General features: G+C 41.2%; 1 protein-coding gene across 1 annotated transcript; it reads right to left on the bottom strand.

Moving 5' to 3' along the window:
• Nucleotides 1–1,591: 1,591 nt before the first annotated feature.
• LOC115576915 (uncharacterized) lies at nt 1,592–19,566 on the bottom strand. Its single transcript, XM_030409556.1, has 7 exons — nt 10,042–19,566; nt 6,741–6,779; nt 5,796–6,075; nt 5,559–5,701; nt 5,211–5,430; nt 3,724–3,899; nt 1,592–2,127 (listed from the first exon to the last, which is right to left on the bottom strand). Exons 1-7 carry the CDS (start codon nt 10,064–10,066, stop codon nt 2,057–2,059), a joined length of 954 nt encoding a protein of 317 aa, XP_030265416.1. The 5' UTR covers nt 10,067–19,566; the 3' UTR covers nt 1,592–2,056.
• Nucleotides 19,567–19,639: the final 73 nt, after the last annotated feature.

Raw genomic sequence — 19,639 nt, 5'->3', positions numbered from 1 at the left:
TAAGAAAATACCTGCAGGCACTTTCTTTTTTATCTCCTCTCCGAAAGAACGGTCCACAGTCCTAAACACTCGCTGCTATCGTATAAATCACAGTTAAATGGGATGTTGTATTTCGAGGACATATTACTGAATAATGAAGGAATGCTGATATTGTTGACAGTGAAGGACGCCACTTTGTTTATCGCATTAAAGGGCCCACATGTTTTGAAAGTGGTACAACACAACAGTTAAATGCAATATATAAGAGTGAGTAAGGTAATTATTTTTCTCCGTACAGTAAAAGCCACATAAGCATTTACAGGAAACGCAACTTTTACTGAGAACGTTTAATTTCTGACCGCCGCTTCCAGTCCTTTTTATCGACGCTCAGCGGGAGAATAATGGACGCACCAGCCAAATTGTATTTCTGTTTTTTACGAGCTGACAGATCCGGTTTATTCGGGCCTCCACGACGGTCTTCTGCTGATTGTAGCGGGAAAGAAAAACTCCAGGGACAGTCGGAAGATGTTCAGAGGAGTTTTTTTTCCCCTGTCTAATTTTCAGCCTAAATGTGTCAAGTTCTCAAACTCAAGAAAATGCTTACCTTGATTTTTTTTTTTTTTTGGGAACAATCGCACAGTAGGGGAGACCTTTCAACTATACTTTTAAAGAATTTTTGAGAATCTAAATTGGCTCACGACTCGCAGCTTACACCCACCCCATACATATATTTATACTATCAGGGGACGTATAAAAGAAGACAGAAAAGAGAGGGAGAAAAATGTACTCTTTTTTAACATTAAACACTCCATATTTCTCATATCTTAAAAGCTGCCAGATCTTATAAAACTTTATGTTTGAGCCTTTAGCACGTCTGAGCTTTTTCCAGTGAGGAGCCTCAGTCGTGGAGAGAGCAGGCCGCGACTACACCCCTCCGAGACCCTCCTCCATCAACGCATGAGCATCAATATTGAAGTGCCGCATGTGTGTCAGAAATCACAAAAAATATCCATCTACTCTTTAAAAAAAGTTTAGAATGGTGACAGATTTATGACTCAGTGTTTTTCGCCTCAGTTTGAGCCACCGGTCGCGGATTTTGCAAAGCGCAAAGAGGAATGTGGCTAACAGTTTTTATCTTTTTATCTTGCTAGCATAAGCTAATACCGATGCTAGCACTCAGCAACTTGGTTTAAAAAGTATGGAATAAAGTGAGAGCATTCCTGGTGTGGCCAGAAGGGGGTGAACTCTGCTGGTTTCAAAAATAAGTCTGATTCTATATAAGCTTATGAGAAAGTGACTCGTCTTCTCACTTGATTTATTACCTCAGTGAACAGTTTTCCAATGAGTTTACGGTCTCAATTTTTAGTTTCAAGTCTTCTTCAACACCGCATTATGTTAATTTCATAAATGATGATCCCATTTGCAGTAAAATAAAGCAAGATTGGACATGTAACAACTCGTTACCACAGTGAGTCCTCATGTTCTCAGACGGATCCAATTAGGGCTTCCTCTCTCATTCAAAAATGGTCACAAATTAAAAAGGTTATTCATTTTAAAGTAGCCCTTGAAAGGTTTCTATGCTTTGTATAACAAAAAACACCCAGACAAGTAAAACAGTACTCAGATTTATGCTTCATTGTTCTTATTTCAAACAGCAACATGTGCCTCACTACTACAATAGACAGTACTTCAGGGTGAGGAGTGACACAAAGAGGAAAAGGTGATATGGATGTCCTTTAAACAGAGGTGAGTGTAGGACAAAATAAAACCTTTGAGCAATTTTCAGCTAATAATGAAGAACAAGAAAAAATATATATTATTTACTGTACGAGTTTTAAAACCACTGCAACCTTTTAGCCAATTTACTAAATTTGGTTATTAAACTAACTAATCAATTACCTCTAAAAACAACTTCTTTACGTCTAAAATGTGCGTCCTCATGGTTGCACTGTGATTAGTTTTAGTTCAACACAGTAAAGACGCATGAAAACACATATTAACAATTCCACTGTACATTTGCGAGGAAAATTGTACAGACTGGGCTCTGGAGACAAGTGAACCGATTGGGAGTTTCTCTCTATGGTGACAGCTGTGTGAATCGTCTGGTGGTGCTGTAGAACTCCACTCTCTTCTTGTCGCTCTGAAAGTCTGTGGAGACAAAGGGGAAGGGGTGAAAGGTGCGATTAATAAACTGCGAGGGGAAAACATTTTGTTATATTGTTGTTATTAAACGGTCCCAGGAAAACAGAATTTTATTACACCTGTACTCTCATATATTCTGCGTGAGGTCATTAAAGTCTTTTTTCAGGTGCTGGTTAGTACTATCGCATATGTGAAAACAGCTGTTTGTGTCTCCGGAGGAGCTGTGTGAAGTTAGATTGTAGGCCGCCCCTCATTCCTGTTTGAGGATTGAGGCACAAGGCTACATTAGCCGCTACTAGCATAGCACACCTGATTATCTGAGCAATCTGTCGATGGTCAAAATGCAGTTGGTTGTGAGTAATTTGGAGCCATTATGATGATGTTTTTATTTTCATCAGTGGCCATTTAATGTATTTACATTCATTTATCTTCTAGTAATAGTTTTCATTTTAAGTGGAGGGGTCCGCCATTCCTGTCAAGAACTCCAATGGCCTACCTAAGCATGAGGCGCAAAGAATCAATGCAGCATGTAATCCAGAGTTGATGTTCTTAATTTTATTGCATTAATATCAGTCTTCACTCTCTTTTTGCTCGCAGGATTATGTTAGCACTAATGCTAACCTAATATCTCCTCATGTAGCTACTTCAATGCTACTTCAAATTAAAAGCACAGCACCCAGAACAAGAGCAAAACAAGCATGCAGACACAGAGTGACTTTACATTTCAAGCGTTTGAAACACAATGCATTTAGTAACAGGATTAGCACAGTATTGGCAGCCATTCATCAACAACTGCATCTACATCTGTCGCTCTGGTAACTGTTTTATCAGCAGGCGACAGGCTGCACACCTCAGATTTTAACTGACGAGTTCAGCATGAAAGCAGATCGAGGTTGCTCATGGCATGATTGAAGAAGGGCCAATTATTGACTGACTTCTTTATGAAAACAACATGAGTTTGTTTGCCTGCAAGTATAACAGTTGCTCATCTGTTGTGTTTCTGTCAAAGAAGCTGTGTTAGCTGCCTCTAGAATTCTGTTATCTGTAGTGTTAAACTACACATATAATGTCAAATATACCAGTCATGGGACAGGAGCCATCCCTCTGGTAATTTGTTATCTGTTCCTTAAGCCTAAAACACACCGGACCAACCGTTGGCCATCTACAGTGTTTAGGGAGACTCGGACGAGTTGGGGAACAAATCTGTTTGTTGTGTTCAGCTGCATTGGAAGCTTCTAGAACCGCGTGGACAGCGTCTGCTCCGATTCAACTTGCAAAGTCTGAGAACGTTGGCTGTTGGCCGTCGGAGCCATTGGATACTCTGATTGGTTGTGTGCTAGCTGTATGACCATTCTGATTGGTGGTGTGGAGTAGGCAGCTCTCGAAGTGGTATGTTTCAATGCAACTTTTCGGCCAAACGGGTCAGACCAGAGGCAATGGAGTGGTTGGATAAAGGCAGTTGGCCATTGGTTTGAGTCTGGGCTGTGTGTGGGGGCCTTTAGTTGAATTGTTGATTTTTTCAATATCATATGTAAGTGACATTCTGTTTGATGAGGATACCGGTAAGTCCAAAGACAACGACGATGAGACTTGACTCCTCACCTTTCAGGCAGATGAAGTGAAGGTGTTCTCCACATGGGATATCGTTCCATTTGAAGGGAGCGCTGGTGGCGATGGCGCCGCAGGGACTGGTTTCGCTCCAGACAGACTTTCTCTCCCAGTAGTCGTAGGTCTCAGAGGTACCAGACATCCAAAACCACGTGCCAGCCATCAAGTACCTACAAGGGATTGCTTGATATTTGAACAACAGTCTACAGAGGCCTGTGGATGTGTAACACAGTGGCAAACGTAAAATATAGCAGCTTTTCTCGTGCGGAGGAGGATCCGTTCTTTTAATATGGCACTTTGTCACAATCTGAGCTTATTGACTGTGACTTCTGTTTAATTATTATTGCTCCTTTAATGGCCTGTTGTTAACATAGCAGATGGTTGTCTGGTGGTGCGGCGGTGTAATAAATGGCTGTGATATTGCACTAATGAGAGTGAATTATATTTGAGAATGAAAGAATCGTGATCGTTCGAACACCACAGGTTCAAATTTGGCTTGGGAACTGTAATAACGTTTGTTCGTCTGTCCTGGACCAAATCATTTTACTGCACTTTCTCCTCATTCAATGAAAAATTCAAATATCTTCCTACTACAGGCGGCGCGATAAAGAAAGAGTTGCTGAGGTGTTCAAATCTCCGGAACCAGATGGGAAACAAAACTCTCCACGCCTCTAACAGCCACTTCTCTTTGTTCCCCTGCACTTGGCACCCTGCACCCGACTCTTGCTCTGAGGTAAACAGCGGCAGATTGTTCTTACACCTGGCAGTGTCCAAGTGTGAATGCGTGTAGGTGTGCGACTGCAGAGGCAACGAGCTGCTTAAATCTTCCCCCCGGATCGATACAGGTGAAAAACAACGCGCACAATTAAGAGTGCAGCAGTGCCCAATGCTGTGACTCCAGATAAATCTTAGAATAAAATTAGAGGAATGCAGCAGAGGAGAGAGTACCACAATGTTCTAGTGAAGTGAAACTACTGTTATTTATATGTATATAGGTTTGAAATGTACTTGAGTTATATTAGAATAAATCTACTTTAAGTGTGATATGTTTAGTTTAGAGAAAGGAACACCTTTGCCAGTGATCCTCAGAGCTGTGGGAGAGTAGAGTTCAAATTGTGCTGATTCAAATGTAATGGAAAAGAGAAAAAAGTGCATAAACAGAAGACTACTCTTCTCTTCACTGATTAATAATTCACAGAATAAATGGTTGTCCATAATCTGAAGAGCCCATTTCTGCCAGAAACTGAAATATGAAAAGTTAAACAATGTAAAAAGTTAAACTAAACTCACTGTAAGCACACAAAACTTTTCATTTACTGCCTCGTCATTTTGGATATTTCAATAACATGATTTACTAATTCATAATTTTGACTTCCTGTGCCATAATCCTGACAGAGCACTCGAAAGGTGGAATTAACCATTTCCACCAAAAAAAAAAAAAGAATGGACCCTGTTATTAAGACATTTTTTTTTTTTTTTACCTGCGCCGTCCAAACCAAACATACTGGGTGAGGGGGAAGGGGACGTTTTTCAGCGCCTCCTCCACCTCCCTCTGCTCCTCCTCGCTGCGTACGCTCAGCAGGTCCCAGTGGAGGTCTCTGCAATAGAAGAGGGCGTCCGACCAGCACAGCTTCTTCTCCACCACCACCACGTTCCTACCCATCACCACCGCGCTGAAAGAGGGCGCAGGGACGACCAACTCTGGAAAGATTTGATGGAGTGACTGATGTGATAAATGTGATTTGAGTCGAGAGTTAAAAATCATCACATCATCTTCTGCTGGGAAACACATAAAGAGATTTTTGGATTACAAGTTCTGATTGACCAACCTCCGTACACCTCCACCTCACACACCATCAACGCAGCAAAAGGGTTCAGGGTGTCGAGTTTCAGGTTGACGAACCGGCCTATCATCCCTCCACAGTTGAAGGTTTGGGTGCCTTCACTCGGGATGGAGGAAATTACTGCACAGCTGCCAAAAAAAGACAGAAAGAGTAAAAAATTAAATGATAATTCTGGTTTAATACAAGGCTGTAGCACTAAATTGAAATATTCTCCAGGATAACGTTGGGTTCACGTTGCCGTTGTCCTCCTCGAAATTCCCAATGAGGATCTGAACATCCGTCATCCGGTAAAACAAATCGTCTTTGTTGGTGATTGTGACGGAGCTGATCCTGTACATGTCCGGCAGGCGCAAACTCCACCAGTGGCTAAATCCAAGTTCTGTACCACTGCAGGTAAACAGCCCGTGTCTGGTCCCGTCAATTGCTCTCTCGGCTCCATCAAAAAGAAATGTCGACGACTGAGACGCAGTTCCGGTGAGCGCCACATTTGGCGATGAGGTAGCTTAGAGGTGACAAAAAAACAAAACACAACACTTAATGTTAGCATAGCGGGTGTCATGCATAAACCTTTTGTCATAGATTTTATTTTTACTCCAGCATACTCTCATTCAGGGTGGTACCTTTTTATGATTCAACAGCATCTGAATAGCTTGGAAGAGTACATAAATAGAGTGAATAACCTTATCGCATTAACAGGGCGACCGGTATCAGGCTCTGGCCCCGCAACCGCCCAGCTGGCTTTCGTGTGTCACTGTTTGTCTCGCCTTTAATTCAAAGCCAGACTGCTGTAGTTGACCTAACAAGTGCAGCATTTACTATCAGTATGTGGCAGAATGCACCTTTAAAGTTGGTTTGCCAGCTGCAGATAAACACAGAGAAGAAGAATAACAACAATTGTTGTTGGCATACAGCTGCTGCATCTTAGTCTGCTACGTTTTGGCCTGTTGACCCTCAGTTGTGCATAAACTACAGGTTATGAACTTACTTTTAAGATACAAAAATGTGAAATAAGCAGGTTAAATCGGTTATCGGCTAAAATCCATATCGTGCATCCCCTGTGGAGACGATGTCCTGTCCCTCACAACGTTCGTCATTTGTGTGATAATCAACAGTCGATGTTCTTGTTAAAAGTTTACACACCAGTAGACACACCAGCCGGATCTTTACCTGTGAAGTCTGTGAGGAGCCACAACTGGAAGAAAACACCTGTCAAATTAAAAAGATGACTCAATCAGAGACATTCGTTCATTTTTGTTCACATCATCCCTCCAATTAAATGAACACCTTATTAAAAAAAATCACATTTATTTGTGGATTAAACACGTGGATCTTTATAATAATCAATACGTGCCGTCACTAATAAAAAGATCATCTTCAAAGAGTGCATCATTTGCAGTTATTTATCCTTCATCATAACACAAAGAAGTCACATGACCTCGCTTCACATATGTCATATGATCAGTTTGTTAATGCATGTGCTCAACACCCACAAGAGCTACTGCCTGCAGTTAAAACCCACAGTTTTACGACCACACAAAAAAAGATTTCAGCTGATATTACCATATAAATTCCCATCATTCGCGTTGTGCTCATCACAGAACTTGAACCGAATCGAGGAATTATTATAGCAATCATGTGCGCCGTGTAGAATAAAAAATCCAGCCCGCTGAACTTCTTCCTCGGTTAAATCACTCTTCTGTATTGTTATGCTCGACACCCTGAGCTACAAAGTACCAGTCACAGTCGCGTCTGCAGCCTAAGAGCCAGGCACCGACTTCATGAATTTGCAGTGAGACACACAGCACTGTTATTTTTTTTTCTTCTGACAGTCCACGTACAGAAACTGCTGACAAATTGTTATGTGTGTGTCCTCAGCAACTGAAGCAAAGCAAGTGAGAGAACGAAACAGAAATGCAGTTGAATTAAGGGTTTTTGCTGCACTTTTCAAGGGCAGACAGGAGAAAAAAACGCACAATGCAAACTGTCACACGGGTCACTTTAGTTTCTGTGATGAGGACTAAAAGCAAAGAAACTTGACAAAGGGCAGAACTTTATGTGTCCTTGCTTAAAAGCACGTTGGAAGGTGTGACTTGAAGCCCTCAGTGGTGAAATACAGTGTGTACCTTTCAAATGAGCCAAAGTAATCCTGTGAATGCAAAAACAATCGGTACGGAAGCCAAAAATGGTTGTTTTTGCATTTATTTCTTTAATGAGATCATGAATTAATTACCTCATGATCTAAAAATAATGATGTTATCTTGAGGTAACGAGATCGCCCTTTTATCATGAGACAACAAAAGGCAAAAGTTCATAAAAAGTTGATACAGTTTGCTGTTGCAGTGTGTGTATGTCACTGTTTACTTCCATGAATGTAATGAAGTCGTTCTCTCCTGACGAATGATCTTATCTTGCGAAATGGGCGTTTTGTTTTCTTGAGATAACTAGATAAATAAACTCATGATTATAAAAAAACAAGCATTCTCATATTGAAATAAAATAATTAACTTGTGATCTTGTGATAACAGCGTTTAAAAAAACGGCAATCATGGTTGTTCTCGCCTTCAGTACGAATATGTCTGTGTGTAAATCAGCCAATCGCTGGTGTTTCCTGTATTCTTCTGGGGATAAAGAATATTATTTACTTGTCCTGATGATAATCGTATAAACATTAAAAAGATATATATAAGTTATAAGTATTATAAGTACGTATCGATTGCAGCCTGTTTACTTCTGTCTTTGTTTCAAGCCTAACCCTATCTCTATCTCAGGAGTGCAACTGTTTTGTTTACAACACCCCAAATCTCATGTTCTTGGTGGTACATTAGTGCAAAACAAAACATTAGCATAATTTTCCAATCAGTTTTTAATAAGACTACAGATTTAATACACATAAGAAGTAACCCCAGCCACAGTTCATCTGATTTGCACAAAGACCTACAAAATAAGACTGATGGGCTACTTTAGCGAATGTGGCATGTGTGGAAAGCAACACAAAGTGTTTTCTGCTGCTAAATTCACAATAGTGGTTCAAATGGAGACATTACTTTAAGCATTTGCTCATACGGGAGGAAGTTGTTTATGAATAAAAAGTGTGGAAGATTTTTAGTCGAGCTTTTTACACTTCCGACAACATTGTGGCTGTGAAGCCGAAATCACACAAGTCTACTTCAACCAGGAATAACTGGACTGGAGCTGCTGAGGGCAATTAAAAAGACGAAACAATACATTTTCAATTGTCATCTGTATCCTCTGTTCAATAGTCCACTACTTGCATATACACATTTATTTCTATCAATTAGTGCGATCTTCTAACAGGCCTGCCCGGCTCGAATAAGCCACAAAGTAATAGATGGATCGCTGATATTAAAATGTAATCAAGTAGAGCTAACTCGGAGTGAAATACAATGCCCATGTTTTGTCTAGACTACATGATAATTGCTGGTGTTTGATGGGGCCTGTGTGTTTCTTTGTAAATGATGCAGCTCGAGCCATTACATGTAAACAAATCTGTCAGGGCTCAACAAACAACCAAACAGTGTGGCCGTGTAGCTGCTTCTTACTGACTTAAATTTTTGCATGTTGAAAAGACGGACTGATCATCATGGGGAAAAGTTTATATCCACACATTAGATTGATTATATACTATTTGATCGTGGGAGTGACTAGAAGACACAACATCAAGATCCCCGAAGACTCCTTATCGACCTGTACTGATTAATGTCAATGTGAATGACATGCAAATAGCTTGTTCTGAAGTTTAAATACACATTTAAAAGGGGCAGTCTGTAAGATTTTATGGTTGAATCTCAATCTCACATTCAGATGCTGCCAAATACTGATGCTGTGGGATTTTAGGTTGCAAAGCATCCAAATATTCAACCTTTCTGATAATTCAACCTTTAAGCAGATTATGCAATTTTGAGTGTTAGTGTAACTGGCAAACAGGAAGCGGATGGAGAATGTTCCCATGCTTATTATCCCTGAATGGTTGAAACATTACAACAACTGTCAGCATGTATTTAAAGAGGAAAAACTCCAGTCGACTACTTGTTGGTGTGCATGTAACAAAAGTCTGTCTTGAGGTTGTTTGAGAGTCAAATTTTGTCTCTTAAAAAAAATCCTACAGAAAGGTTGTTACAGTGGTTCTCTCACTCCTTAGCTGTTTCCTCAGATATTTGATTTAGTTTGCATATTAAAGCTGATCAAATCCCTCTATAGCACAAACAAATCAGCCGAAGGTCTACAGCAACCGGATAAAATGTCAACGTCGGTTCATTGTGAATTCTCTCTTACAATGTTTGCATATTAGGCAAACTGCTGATCTTGTGTTAGCAGTCCTAAATATTAAAAACATTAAGCTGCGATAAGTAAATAACATTAGATTGGTGCAGTCGGTCTAATTAAACCTCTAATACTTCAGTCATTTGATTTCTTATTAGCTTTCAAACAATTCAAAGATTATACTCACAGTAAACACCTCTGCAGCTCAGCATGATTCCAGCATCCGAAAACCACGACGACTGATTGTAACCTATCCCAGGTCTTGCAATTTTTAGGAAATGCCAGGTAAGGTTATGTAAATCACATCAGACGATTTGCCTGCGCCATGTCAAACAAGGGAATTAAGTCATTTACAAATCAAAAGCTTGATCACTGAGGAGTATCCACATCTGTCTTGGGAACCCGGGTCACAAATTCGCCTCCCGTCTTGATCTCCTGTCAGGCAAAGCAGGCTTTAGTTTACATGTACACAAATGTCTCATTACCAGGCTGAAGTAACATTAGACTAAGGATTTTGATGTAATACTGATCTGCAGTGTTGTAAGTATATGTGTAGAAGTAAATGTAAAGAAGATTTTTCAGATGAAGATGAATGTTCGGATAAGATTTGTCCATAAATCGGTGAATATCTGTCTTGAAAAATGTGTCTAACACCTGGCAAATGCAGTGAAGTTAACAGTTTGGTATTTCCTTCTGAAATGTAGTGAAGTAGAAGTATATAGTAACAGAAAATAGATATACTCACTTAGTTAAACATGTACCGAATTACAGCACTTGAGTAATTGAATGTGACAGAGAATGAACATATTCTGTCGCCAGCTGTAAACATGAGGCACAGACACGATGCAGAGCGCTCTCGAGTTGTTTTTGTTTATGATAAATTCCACTCCGTGTTATTTTTTAATTAGACAGGTTTCGCAATTTGATGATGAAGGAGCGCTGCGGTGTTTTTAAGCGTTGCTCCTGGTGAGCATCAATAATGAATCCAGTGATTCTCTCAAAGAGAAATGGCTCTCCGTGGGTCCTTCACCAAATGAATCGCTTAAAAGTCTCCTTTATTTCATTCGGCACTAACTTACCGTGATTGAAGAGTGCACTGTAAATGAGTCGGTATTCATTTGTCAGAATTTGATTACAGCAGCTTTGCGTTGTGTACGCCTCATATAAATTGTATAATAACAAATCTGTCCATTCATTCCATATTCATTATACACATTAACACAGTAATGAACACGCTCCTGATGGTGTTTGTTTGTCTTCAGCTCAGAATGAAGGGCTGTTCCAAATGTGTGTGTTTGTTGTGCAGTACAGTAACCAGAGGAGAGACCTTCGCTTTGCTGGAAGTGGCTTACAAAATACTTTGAATGTTTTAAGGTATTTAGATCAGGAGAAGGCTTAAAACAATTACAAATCCCTGCAACACTCAGACGAGTGCAAAGTGACTCAGCAGATTACATGGTAAATCATTTACTACAGTGTTACTGCCGAAATAGACTTTTTGTTATTGTTGTTATAGAAAAGTAATTAACGGCGCTGCAACATTGCCGCAAGACCCCGTCATTAAATGCACAATATGTCATTTTAATGCAACTGCCACTAGGGGGCTCTCTATTAAGACAAAACAAGAGACAGTACCGAATCTTTTGTGGTAATAATTCTGCTCTGTGGATTCATCTTCACTCCTGTCTATCAACCTGACTGCAGCGGTTACCAGTAATGACTGAGGTAAGTACACAACTCAACAAAATATATAATATATCTCATTATTTTTAGATATTTCAATGCAGATTCGTAACAAAGGTGATGTTCCAACTATACAGTCCTCAGCCCAGCCTTGCTTGCAAAAACACCGGAGAGCTGATGTAGAAACACAGTGGGCGCTGCTTGCTCAGGCCTGTGAGAGCCGACCAATCACAGCAGGCTGGGTTTTACAGGAGGGGAGCTTTAAAGAGACGGAGCTTTCAGACAGATGTTGAATAGAGGATCTGCAGCGACAGACATTACAGGAGAAATAAGGTGTTTTTGAACATTAAAGCATGTAAACGTTTTCTAGTAAAAGTAACACTCAAAAGTTCAAGCTTGGTGTTTCCCTGATGCCTGTTATCTACGAAGATTCTATGTTGTTAAAAGGATGATTTAAATATTTTTTTGTCCCTTGAAATAGATGTTATCGGCCCCCGCAGGCAACTAAGTGATAACCAGACTTGTTTACAATTTGCATATTCCCCTGCTGCGCGAGGCGTGGTGGTTTCGCTGAATGTATACTCCCTTGTTGTGCAGGAAAATGAACAGCTTAGAAATGCTGTTAATGTAATTGAAAGACTTTGTAAGGAGCCCTCAATGTTTGGGTTGTGCCCTTAGAAATATGTTACTTTGTTTCCCCGATGATTGATGTTTTAATACAAGCTTGGGCTATTCTGATGTAAGTACCATTTCTCCAAACCAGCAAATGTTCCCCTCGGCGAGGATGAGATCATTTAAATTTGGTCTTGAAACAAGGTCGGAAGAAGACAAAATCCTTTGCAAAGTTTTTCATTTTCTTTCTGCCGCGTGTGTGATGATGGGTTATTATTATGTCGGTTCATTAGCATATTTCATATCCTGCTGCCGAGCGTCTCCAAGCTCTCTATCTGTTTCCATCGGCAGCAGAGACAAGACACAGGTGCTGGATGCCGGCTTCATGAGTAAACTGAGCACAACGCACACACTCGGTAAACATACAAACAAAGCTGGCTCATCAGTCAGCAAAATGTGCGCGCACAACGATCAGTCGGAGCTTCAAAGTGTGTAATAAGACATTTCAATGAAGGCACACACACACACACACGCGGCGTGTCATACAATCTGTCAAGTCATCAGAGCCGCTTCCAAATGTGCCACACAGCGTTCACCCAGACCAGACAAACACATGCCTGCTGTCCCTCACACGCAAGTGCTGCTTTGTCAAACACTCGGATGCAAGCAGAATGATAACTCCTGCAATCATCAGCTACATGAAATATGTAACAATGTCTCTCGCGCTCGCACACACACACACATACACATACACACACACACACACACAGACGTGATGATTTTTATGTGTCAGAGCTGAGTTTTTCATGCAGTAAAAAGGGGGGAGAAGATGAAAGCAGGGTTGAGCAGCTTGTTCTTTCTCCCCATCTCTTCTGTCATGTTCACCAGAGGGAGTTTTGATAGGTGTAGGCACACACATACACACACACACACACACACACACACACACACACACACACACACACACTCTCGCTCTGAGGCATAAGTGTAGACACACACACATGCAGTGTTCGCGGAGAAGTGCTGCAGTAATAATTAGATTTCACTTCAAAGAACCACACAGTTGTTTCGGTGGGAGACGGGGCCGACGTGTGATTGGCTACTCAGACTAGCAGGTGAGGGACTTTGGGTGTGCCAAGTTGCTTCACCCTTCTCTTCTGTTGCACTACGCTGTGAGTGTGTAGATAATTGACTGACAAGTAAGTTCACAGTAATTTACTGCCACTGTAAAAATAGTACTCATCAGTTTGACCTCAAACAAAGCAGGCGGTTAAAAACAGCAGTCATGATTAGGAGGTGGGAAGACATCTGCTCCGGGATGAGATGTGGAGTCACGGAGTCATGAAATGTGCTGAATGTTAACTCTGAAAAGACTAATGAGTAGAAAAAGAATCCAAACTTTTTAAGTCGTACACTGGAGAAGCCTTGAGTAACTTTTCTACACACAGCAAGAACGTCAGCCACCGTTGATCAGCATGTTCACACGACGAGCGACAAACTTAACAGGACGGCTAAACAGAGGCGAGCCACGGTCGGCAAGTGAGAGTTGAAACCACCTCGACTTCAGTGGTCTGAACACATCGTGACACTATTGTATACGTACTGCTGTGCGCCTCATGAAAAAATACAATCCTGCTCATGTTCCGCTGAAGACCTGTGGTGATTGAGCTTTTGAGGCCGAAGCACCTAAATTATGGAAAGCGCTGCCAGCACCCCTACAGTCTGCTGCCTCCCTGGATCCCTTTTAAAAGGCAGTAAAAGACATAGCATACTTTATATGTTTCTTTCTGTGTGTTGTATGATGACCACGTTTTTAACAGAACATAAGGCACAAAAGACGTTTCGGGGGAGTTTATTATTAATAAATGACCTTTGAAGTTGACTGTTTCAGTGCTCCAATCTCATTTTGGACAATAAAGTTGAGTGTTAAACTGTCATATCTCCTTTTTCACAAGCGTTTGATAACCACACTTGACGGATCATTGCAAACGATTTCTGTTTATGTTCTGTGTATAGAAGAATTTGGGCCTATATTTTACATTTTTTTGATCCCTCGATATTAGTAATGGCCCAAAAAACCCGGTGTAAACCTGGAGTGAAGGACTGCCTCTTTAAATTCAGCTGATTTTGAGGCCGTTATAAAGATTTTACTGTATTCACGTGTATAAAAAGCTAAACTGTGGCCAACAGCGGAAAAGACAAATTGTCATTAGCGTCAAATCCTTTGTGCTTTAATTAACTGGATTGCCGTTTGCCTTATTCATACTTTACAGTGACCCAGTTTCCCAGAATCAATACATTTCATCTTAAACTGAGAGAAAATATTGTGCTGCTCGGATTTTTTTTTTTTTAGAAACTGCGGTAATAAAGCGAAGCGAAGCCATCTGTAAAAAAGTTTATACTGTTAGATAATGCAGCTAACTTTGCGTGAGTGGGTGTGTGTAGGTTAACACAATTACAGTGTGTAGCAACAAGTGAGGAAGACACTGGACAAAGTGAGAACACTGACAAACACTGTCCTCCCTCTTACAGTCTTTCATCACCCACTCACTGTCGATATGACACACACACACACACACACACACACACTTCTCCTGGCACTCCGTCAAATGATTTTGTGTGTATTTCAGGGAGAAACAGCCCCCTGCTTAATTACTGCCGTGCTAATTGAATCCCAGTGTGGGTGATGTATGGGGATAGGACTCTCTGTGACAGAATGAAAATGAAATAGTATTAAGCAGCCAAGTAGATAATCCATTTAGGAATGTCTGGGAAACTAGAAGGATTAGTTAATGCAGCGCCATATGGCTCGCCTGTCAGACGACATCAAAGTTGTTCAAAATCTAAAATGTTTTGCACTCCGTCTCTGTTTGTTTCATTTTCACTGGCATTCTTATTCCCTGACAAACCGAACACATCTGCCTGGGGTCGATCCTGCTTTAACTCAGGCCGTTAATTTAATCTATCTGACAATCGAGGGGTTACAGACGCTTCTGCTAACTGTCGTACATCATAACATCCGACCGAGGGAATGAGTTTACCTTAAGCTCCGTCTATGGTTACACAAAATAATGTTAACGTTAATGTTATCTCACTAAAGATGATTCTCACCCCGAAGGGTCACAGCCGCAGACGAGGAGGATCGTGTGAGGTTGAATCCCAATTAGCAGCGTCTGCTAGCTGTCACAGAGGAGTGATAAACGGCACTTTCCTGAGCTTTCAAAGCAAAAGAGACAATAAGAGGTCGTTATCATCCAGACACAGTCAGAAAAAATAGCAGAACAAAGACCTACTGGAATGATGAAGACATATCTGAAGGTAAGCTGAAGTTGACAAATGCTACTTTAATAATTAGCTTGTGACTACAATGAACCCTTGTAGCGGTGTTTGCATTATTAATTATTTAAAACACGATCCATTCATCAAGTTCTTAGAGTAGGAAATAAGTCATAGCAAGAAGAATGGACACAAATTTTTACTTTTAGGACCAGAAGTAAAACATTTTACCTTATTTCTTATCTTAGGAATTGAGCTCCAATGCAGTTCTAATCTGTTAAAAAAGAGGTATTCTTTATTGCAATTTTGTCAAAAATTAAACTGAGTGTCCTCGCCACATAATAAGACATATGGTCTCTGTGAACCTTACTGTAACAGAGGAAAAGGCAGCTTTGTACTTATTTGGGTCCGTCACAACCAACAATTTCGACAGTAAAAAGTCAGTCTTGGGTAACTCTAAAGGTGAGTCAGACCAGTTCGGTAACTTTTTTTCCGAAACCAACAATCTGACACCCACCTCCAACAGAGATTGGCCAGCTGTGCGAGGGTGAGAAAGGAAGTATCTGTCAAGCTTTTCTTTAAACTTTTTCTCCCTATTCCTGTCAGCTTCAGTGCAACACCATGGCTTTCTTAAAGGGGATCCTGCCTGAGAATATGCAGTAACCCCCATATTTAAAAGATTAATCTCCTCCTTCTCTATGACAGCTTTTCACTCATCCTCCCAAGTGTGACCCTTCACAAGAGAATAAATTCTTGCCTTTTAGCGGAGCAAGACCAGTGTGACAAGTATTAACTTATTCTTTTCAGGCATTACGCTACCGAAATAACTATATTTCCTCCCACCAAAACGGCATGAGTGTAAGAGTGTGTGGCCCACAGTGCAATATACCCGCTATTTCCAACCGTATGTTCATGTATTTCATGAAGTCATGAGACTGTGTTGCCAGCTTTACTTACAGCCTACTATTCAACTGGCTTTATATTAAGTTTCACAACTTCCAAAGTATTTATTTTGGCGGTACATTTTTGCATATAAGCCAAAGATAGCGGAGTTTCCCAGATTATGTGCCCATAGCCATCAAACATTGTCTGGGGCCAAAAATGTTCCCCCGTTGCCAACGTGGCTGCGAGACAAACGGCCTGATGGCGACGTCCAAACAGACCTCCTCTTGCAAAGCAGGAAATACACGTGTCTTTTCTGTTTTAAATATGACATATGAGGGACAATTTATTTGGCAGTGACACGGTCCATTGCTTGTACAGAGACGACATCCGTTGTTTACATATTAAAATAAGGCTGGTGCCATTTATGTATATTTATATGTAAATTGTATTCCCGTATATTCCTCATCGTTTGTAAGAGCCAAGAGTCTTTATCCGAGAGCTGTCTTTGATGGCACGCAGGAGAAGTTTGACAACACAGCTTTCTGACGGCCAGGTAATGCTCTGGATGTCGGCACAAGCTCCATTTTGCAACGACTGTGAACCTGTTAATGGACGTTCAAACAAAGGTCATTCAGCATGTCAGTGTTTACAACAAAATGAGCGCTGTCTCAAATTCAGACTGACTGTCGCCTTAAAGGTTGTCTACGTAGAGGAAACCGAAGTTACACTTTAAGTGTCCGAGTTTCTGCTTGTTCAGCTTGGCTTGGGGTGTCAGCACTTGGCACTTCATCACCATGATTTCACCATCACGAGCGCGACTTCAGCGCGATCTCTTGCAAATGCGGGCATCATAACAGATCGCCCGCCAATTACTGTTGCCTGGGCTCATCTGTTGCCGGGGGCAACTCGCCCGCAGAGGGATAGGGGAGCTCATTTCCGCAGGTAATATGTGGACAGAAATCAACAACCGCACAAACACACTCACACGCTCACTGATGCACACTGTTAGACAGGGGCCCCACACACACACACACACACACACACACACACACACACACAGACATACGCACCCTTTCTCACAGGCGATATGCAAAACACATGCAGAGAGCGTCTTCCCTTCATCCTCGACCAAACACCCGCCTCCCACTCTTCGCTTTATCGGCCGCACTCATCTTTTCTCACTCGCCCTCCCCCCTGTGCTCCTTCCATCATCTATTACTCCAACCATATCCTCTCCTTCCCTTCCCCTATGTCCTTCACTCTCTCCATCCTCTATCTTGCTTCCTTCTTCCACCCTTCCTCTCTTCTACTCTCCTCTCCCATCCCTCTCTCTGCCTCCGTTCTTGCCCCAGCAGGCTGCAGATGGTGCTTAATGGACGCATAACTGAGCGTAACTGCCTCGTGAATAATTCCACAGGCACAAGGTGAGCCATAGGACAGCTCCATATGTGGACACACAAGGAAGGTAAAAGCAGGCGCATGCACAAGCTACAGTATACGGACAACATTTCATATCCACGCACACAAAATGAAATCAAACTTTAAAAACGTGCCATGACTTTCTATTTTTCTCTCTCTTCTGAAAATGAACAAATATTGGAATTTAAATATGCTTAAACATTCAAATATGTTTTATTGTCTTAGCACTGAGACTGAAATTCGGTCGCCATTCTGGGACTTTAAATTCCTGTGTAGCTTTGACTCTATGCTCATGGTTTGCTCAAATCAACAGATTCATTCTTGAAGTGACACCTACAAGTGATTTACGAGAGTTTGTTGCATTCGACTGATTTCTTGCATTAAGGGTCACTCCAGCTTGAAGCTCAGCTGTGCGAAATACTTCTTCTCAGTCTTTGGTGACATACTTGTAAATGAAACTCAATGAAACCCACAAACAGAGAGGAAGCGTTCCACTTATATGGCAACATGAACATCAGTTTGGTGAACGTGCACACCTCACAGCAAAAGCGAATACAAGTTTGGCATAGGAATATGTCATGAGGCCCACGTCTTGCCGAATGTTTCTTTCAGACTACATCAGATTTCTCCAGGATTTCTGTGTATTTCACTGCATTCACTTTTACCTTCTACCCTCACAAGCCTGCTGCAGAGAGGCACCATCATGCCTCTGGGAATGTTTATGACGACGTGCAGTGCAACATGGTGTTTAGTCTGATGGCCAGAGAGCTCAATATCGGTCTCAGTGACCTTAGATTCTCCTTCCAGCTGACTACAAAGTCCCCCACATGCCTTCTGGAAAATTATAGTCGAGATATCAAGAGTCTCTTGCTGTCCTCTGCTTTCTCGTCTTCTCTTTGCACTTTTCAAAGACTGGCGTGCTCTCGGCCCATTTACAGCTGTGTCATACTCTTTCCATTTCAACACTGCACCAGTGTGTTGACTTTGGTTAATTAATGCAAAACAAGAATTACTTTTTGCAGGCACGGAACATAATATTTATATACTAAGGAAACAGAACTGTGTATTTTAAACACTTATTGAAACAACTTCTGCTTCTCTTGTGGCTACAGACACAAAGATTTACAGTCCAGCCGAGCAGCCATGGGTGCACCGTGGGATCCATTTGCATGCACACCGGCCCACACACCGGACAAGCTCTTAAGCCTCATGTGGTTTGATTTATTAAATCGAAGACTGAGCTTTTCCAAAAGGTTGCTGTATATTTCAAGGTTGTCCTGGTTAGTGTAATATAAGGTGGGCTGGGAATATCGGTGGACCAGCGGCTTGAGGTGGATCTAATTTATGGCCATACAATCTAAGAGAGGATCACAAGGGAAAGGATGGATAAAACGAAGCTGGTAACATTTTACTTGAAGTGGACTCTGAGGCATGATAGGGACATCATAACCATTACTAGCATTTATTGCTCATCATATATCTGATACCTGCTGAATGCGTAAAACTTCAGGGACGCTGGCTCTTTCCATGAAGCACACTGATGAGGTGAACCCAGGAAACGCCATTATTCCTTATGGATTTAACTGATTAAATCTATACCAAGGAGATAAGGAGGAGGAGATGAGCTGCGGAGGCGGTTTTGCATGTGGAGTTTTGTACTAAATAAAATGTGTATGTCAAGTTACAGCACATGCAAAGTAATGTGTTACATGTAAAAGAATCACCTTGGAGAGTATTTTAAAATTAGGGAGATAAACATTTGTTTAATTTGCAGAATGATCCTCATTTCTATGTCAGCCTGTTAAATTTCCGTCAGCTGCCAAAAGAAAAAAGTCTTTGTATTGGCGGAATAGCTCATTAAAACTGCTGATGAGGAACACTAACCCGACTAATGAGCCGTTTTAAGAGAA

The sequence above is a fragment of the Sparus aurata genome, chromosome 24 (assembly GCF_900880675.1).
Source record: "Sparus aurata chromosome 24, fSpaAur1.1, whole genome shotgun sequence".
Classification (NCBI taxonomy): Eukaryota; Metazoa; Chordata; class Actinopteri; order Spariformes; family Sparidae; genus Sparus; species Sparus aurata.
The sequence above is the reverse complement of the archived record's forward strand: the minus strand, read 5'-3'. Positions and strand labels throughout refer to the sequence as shown.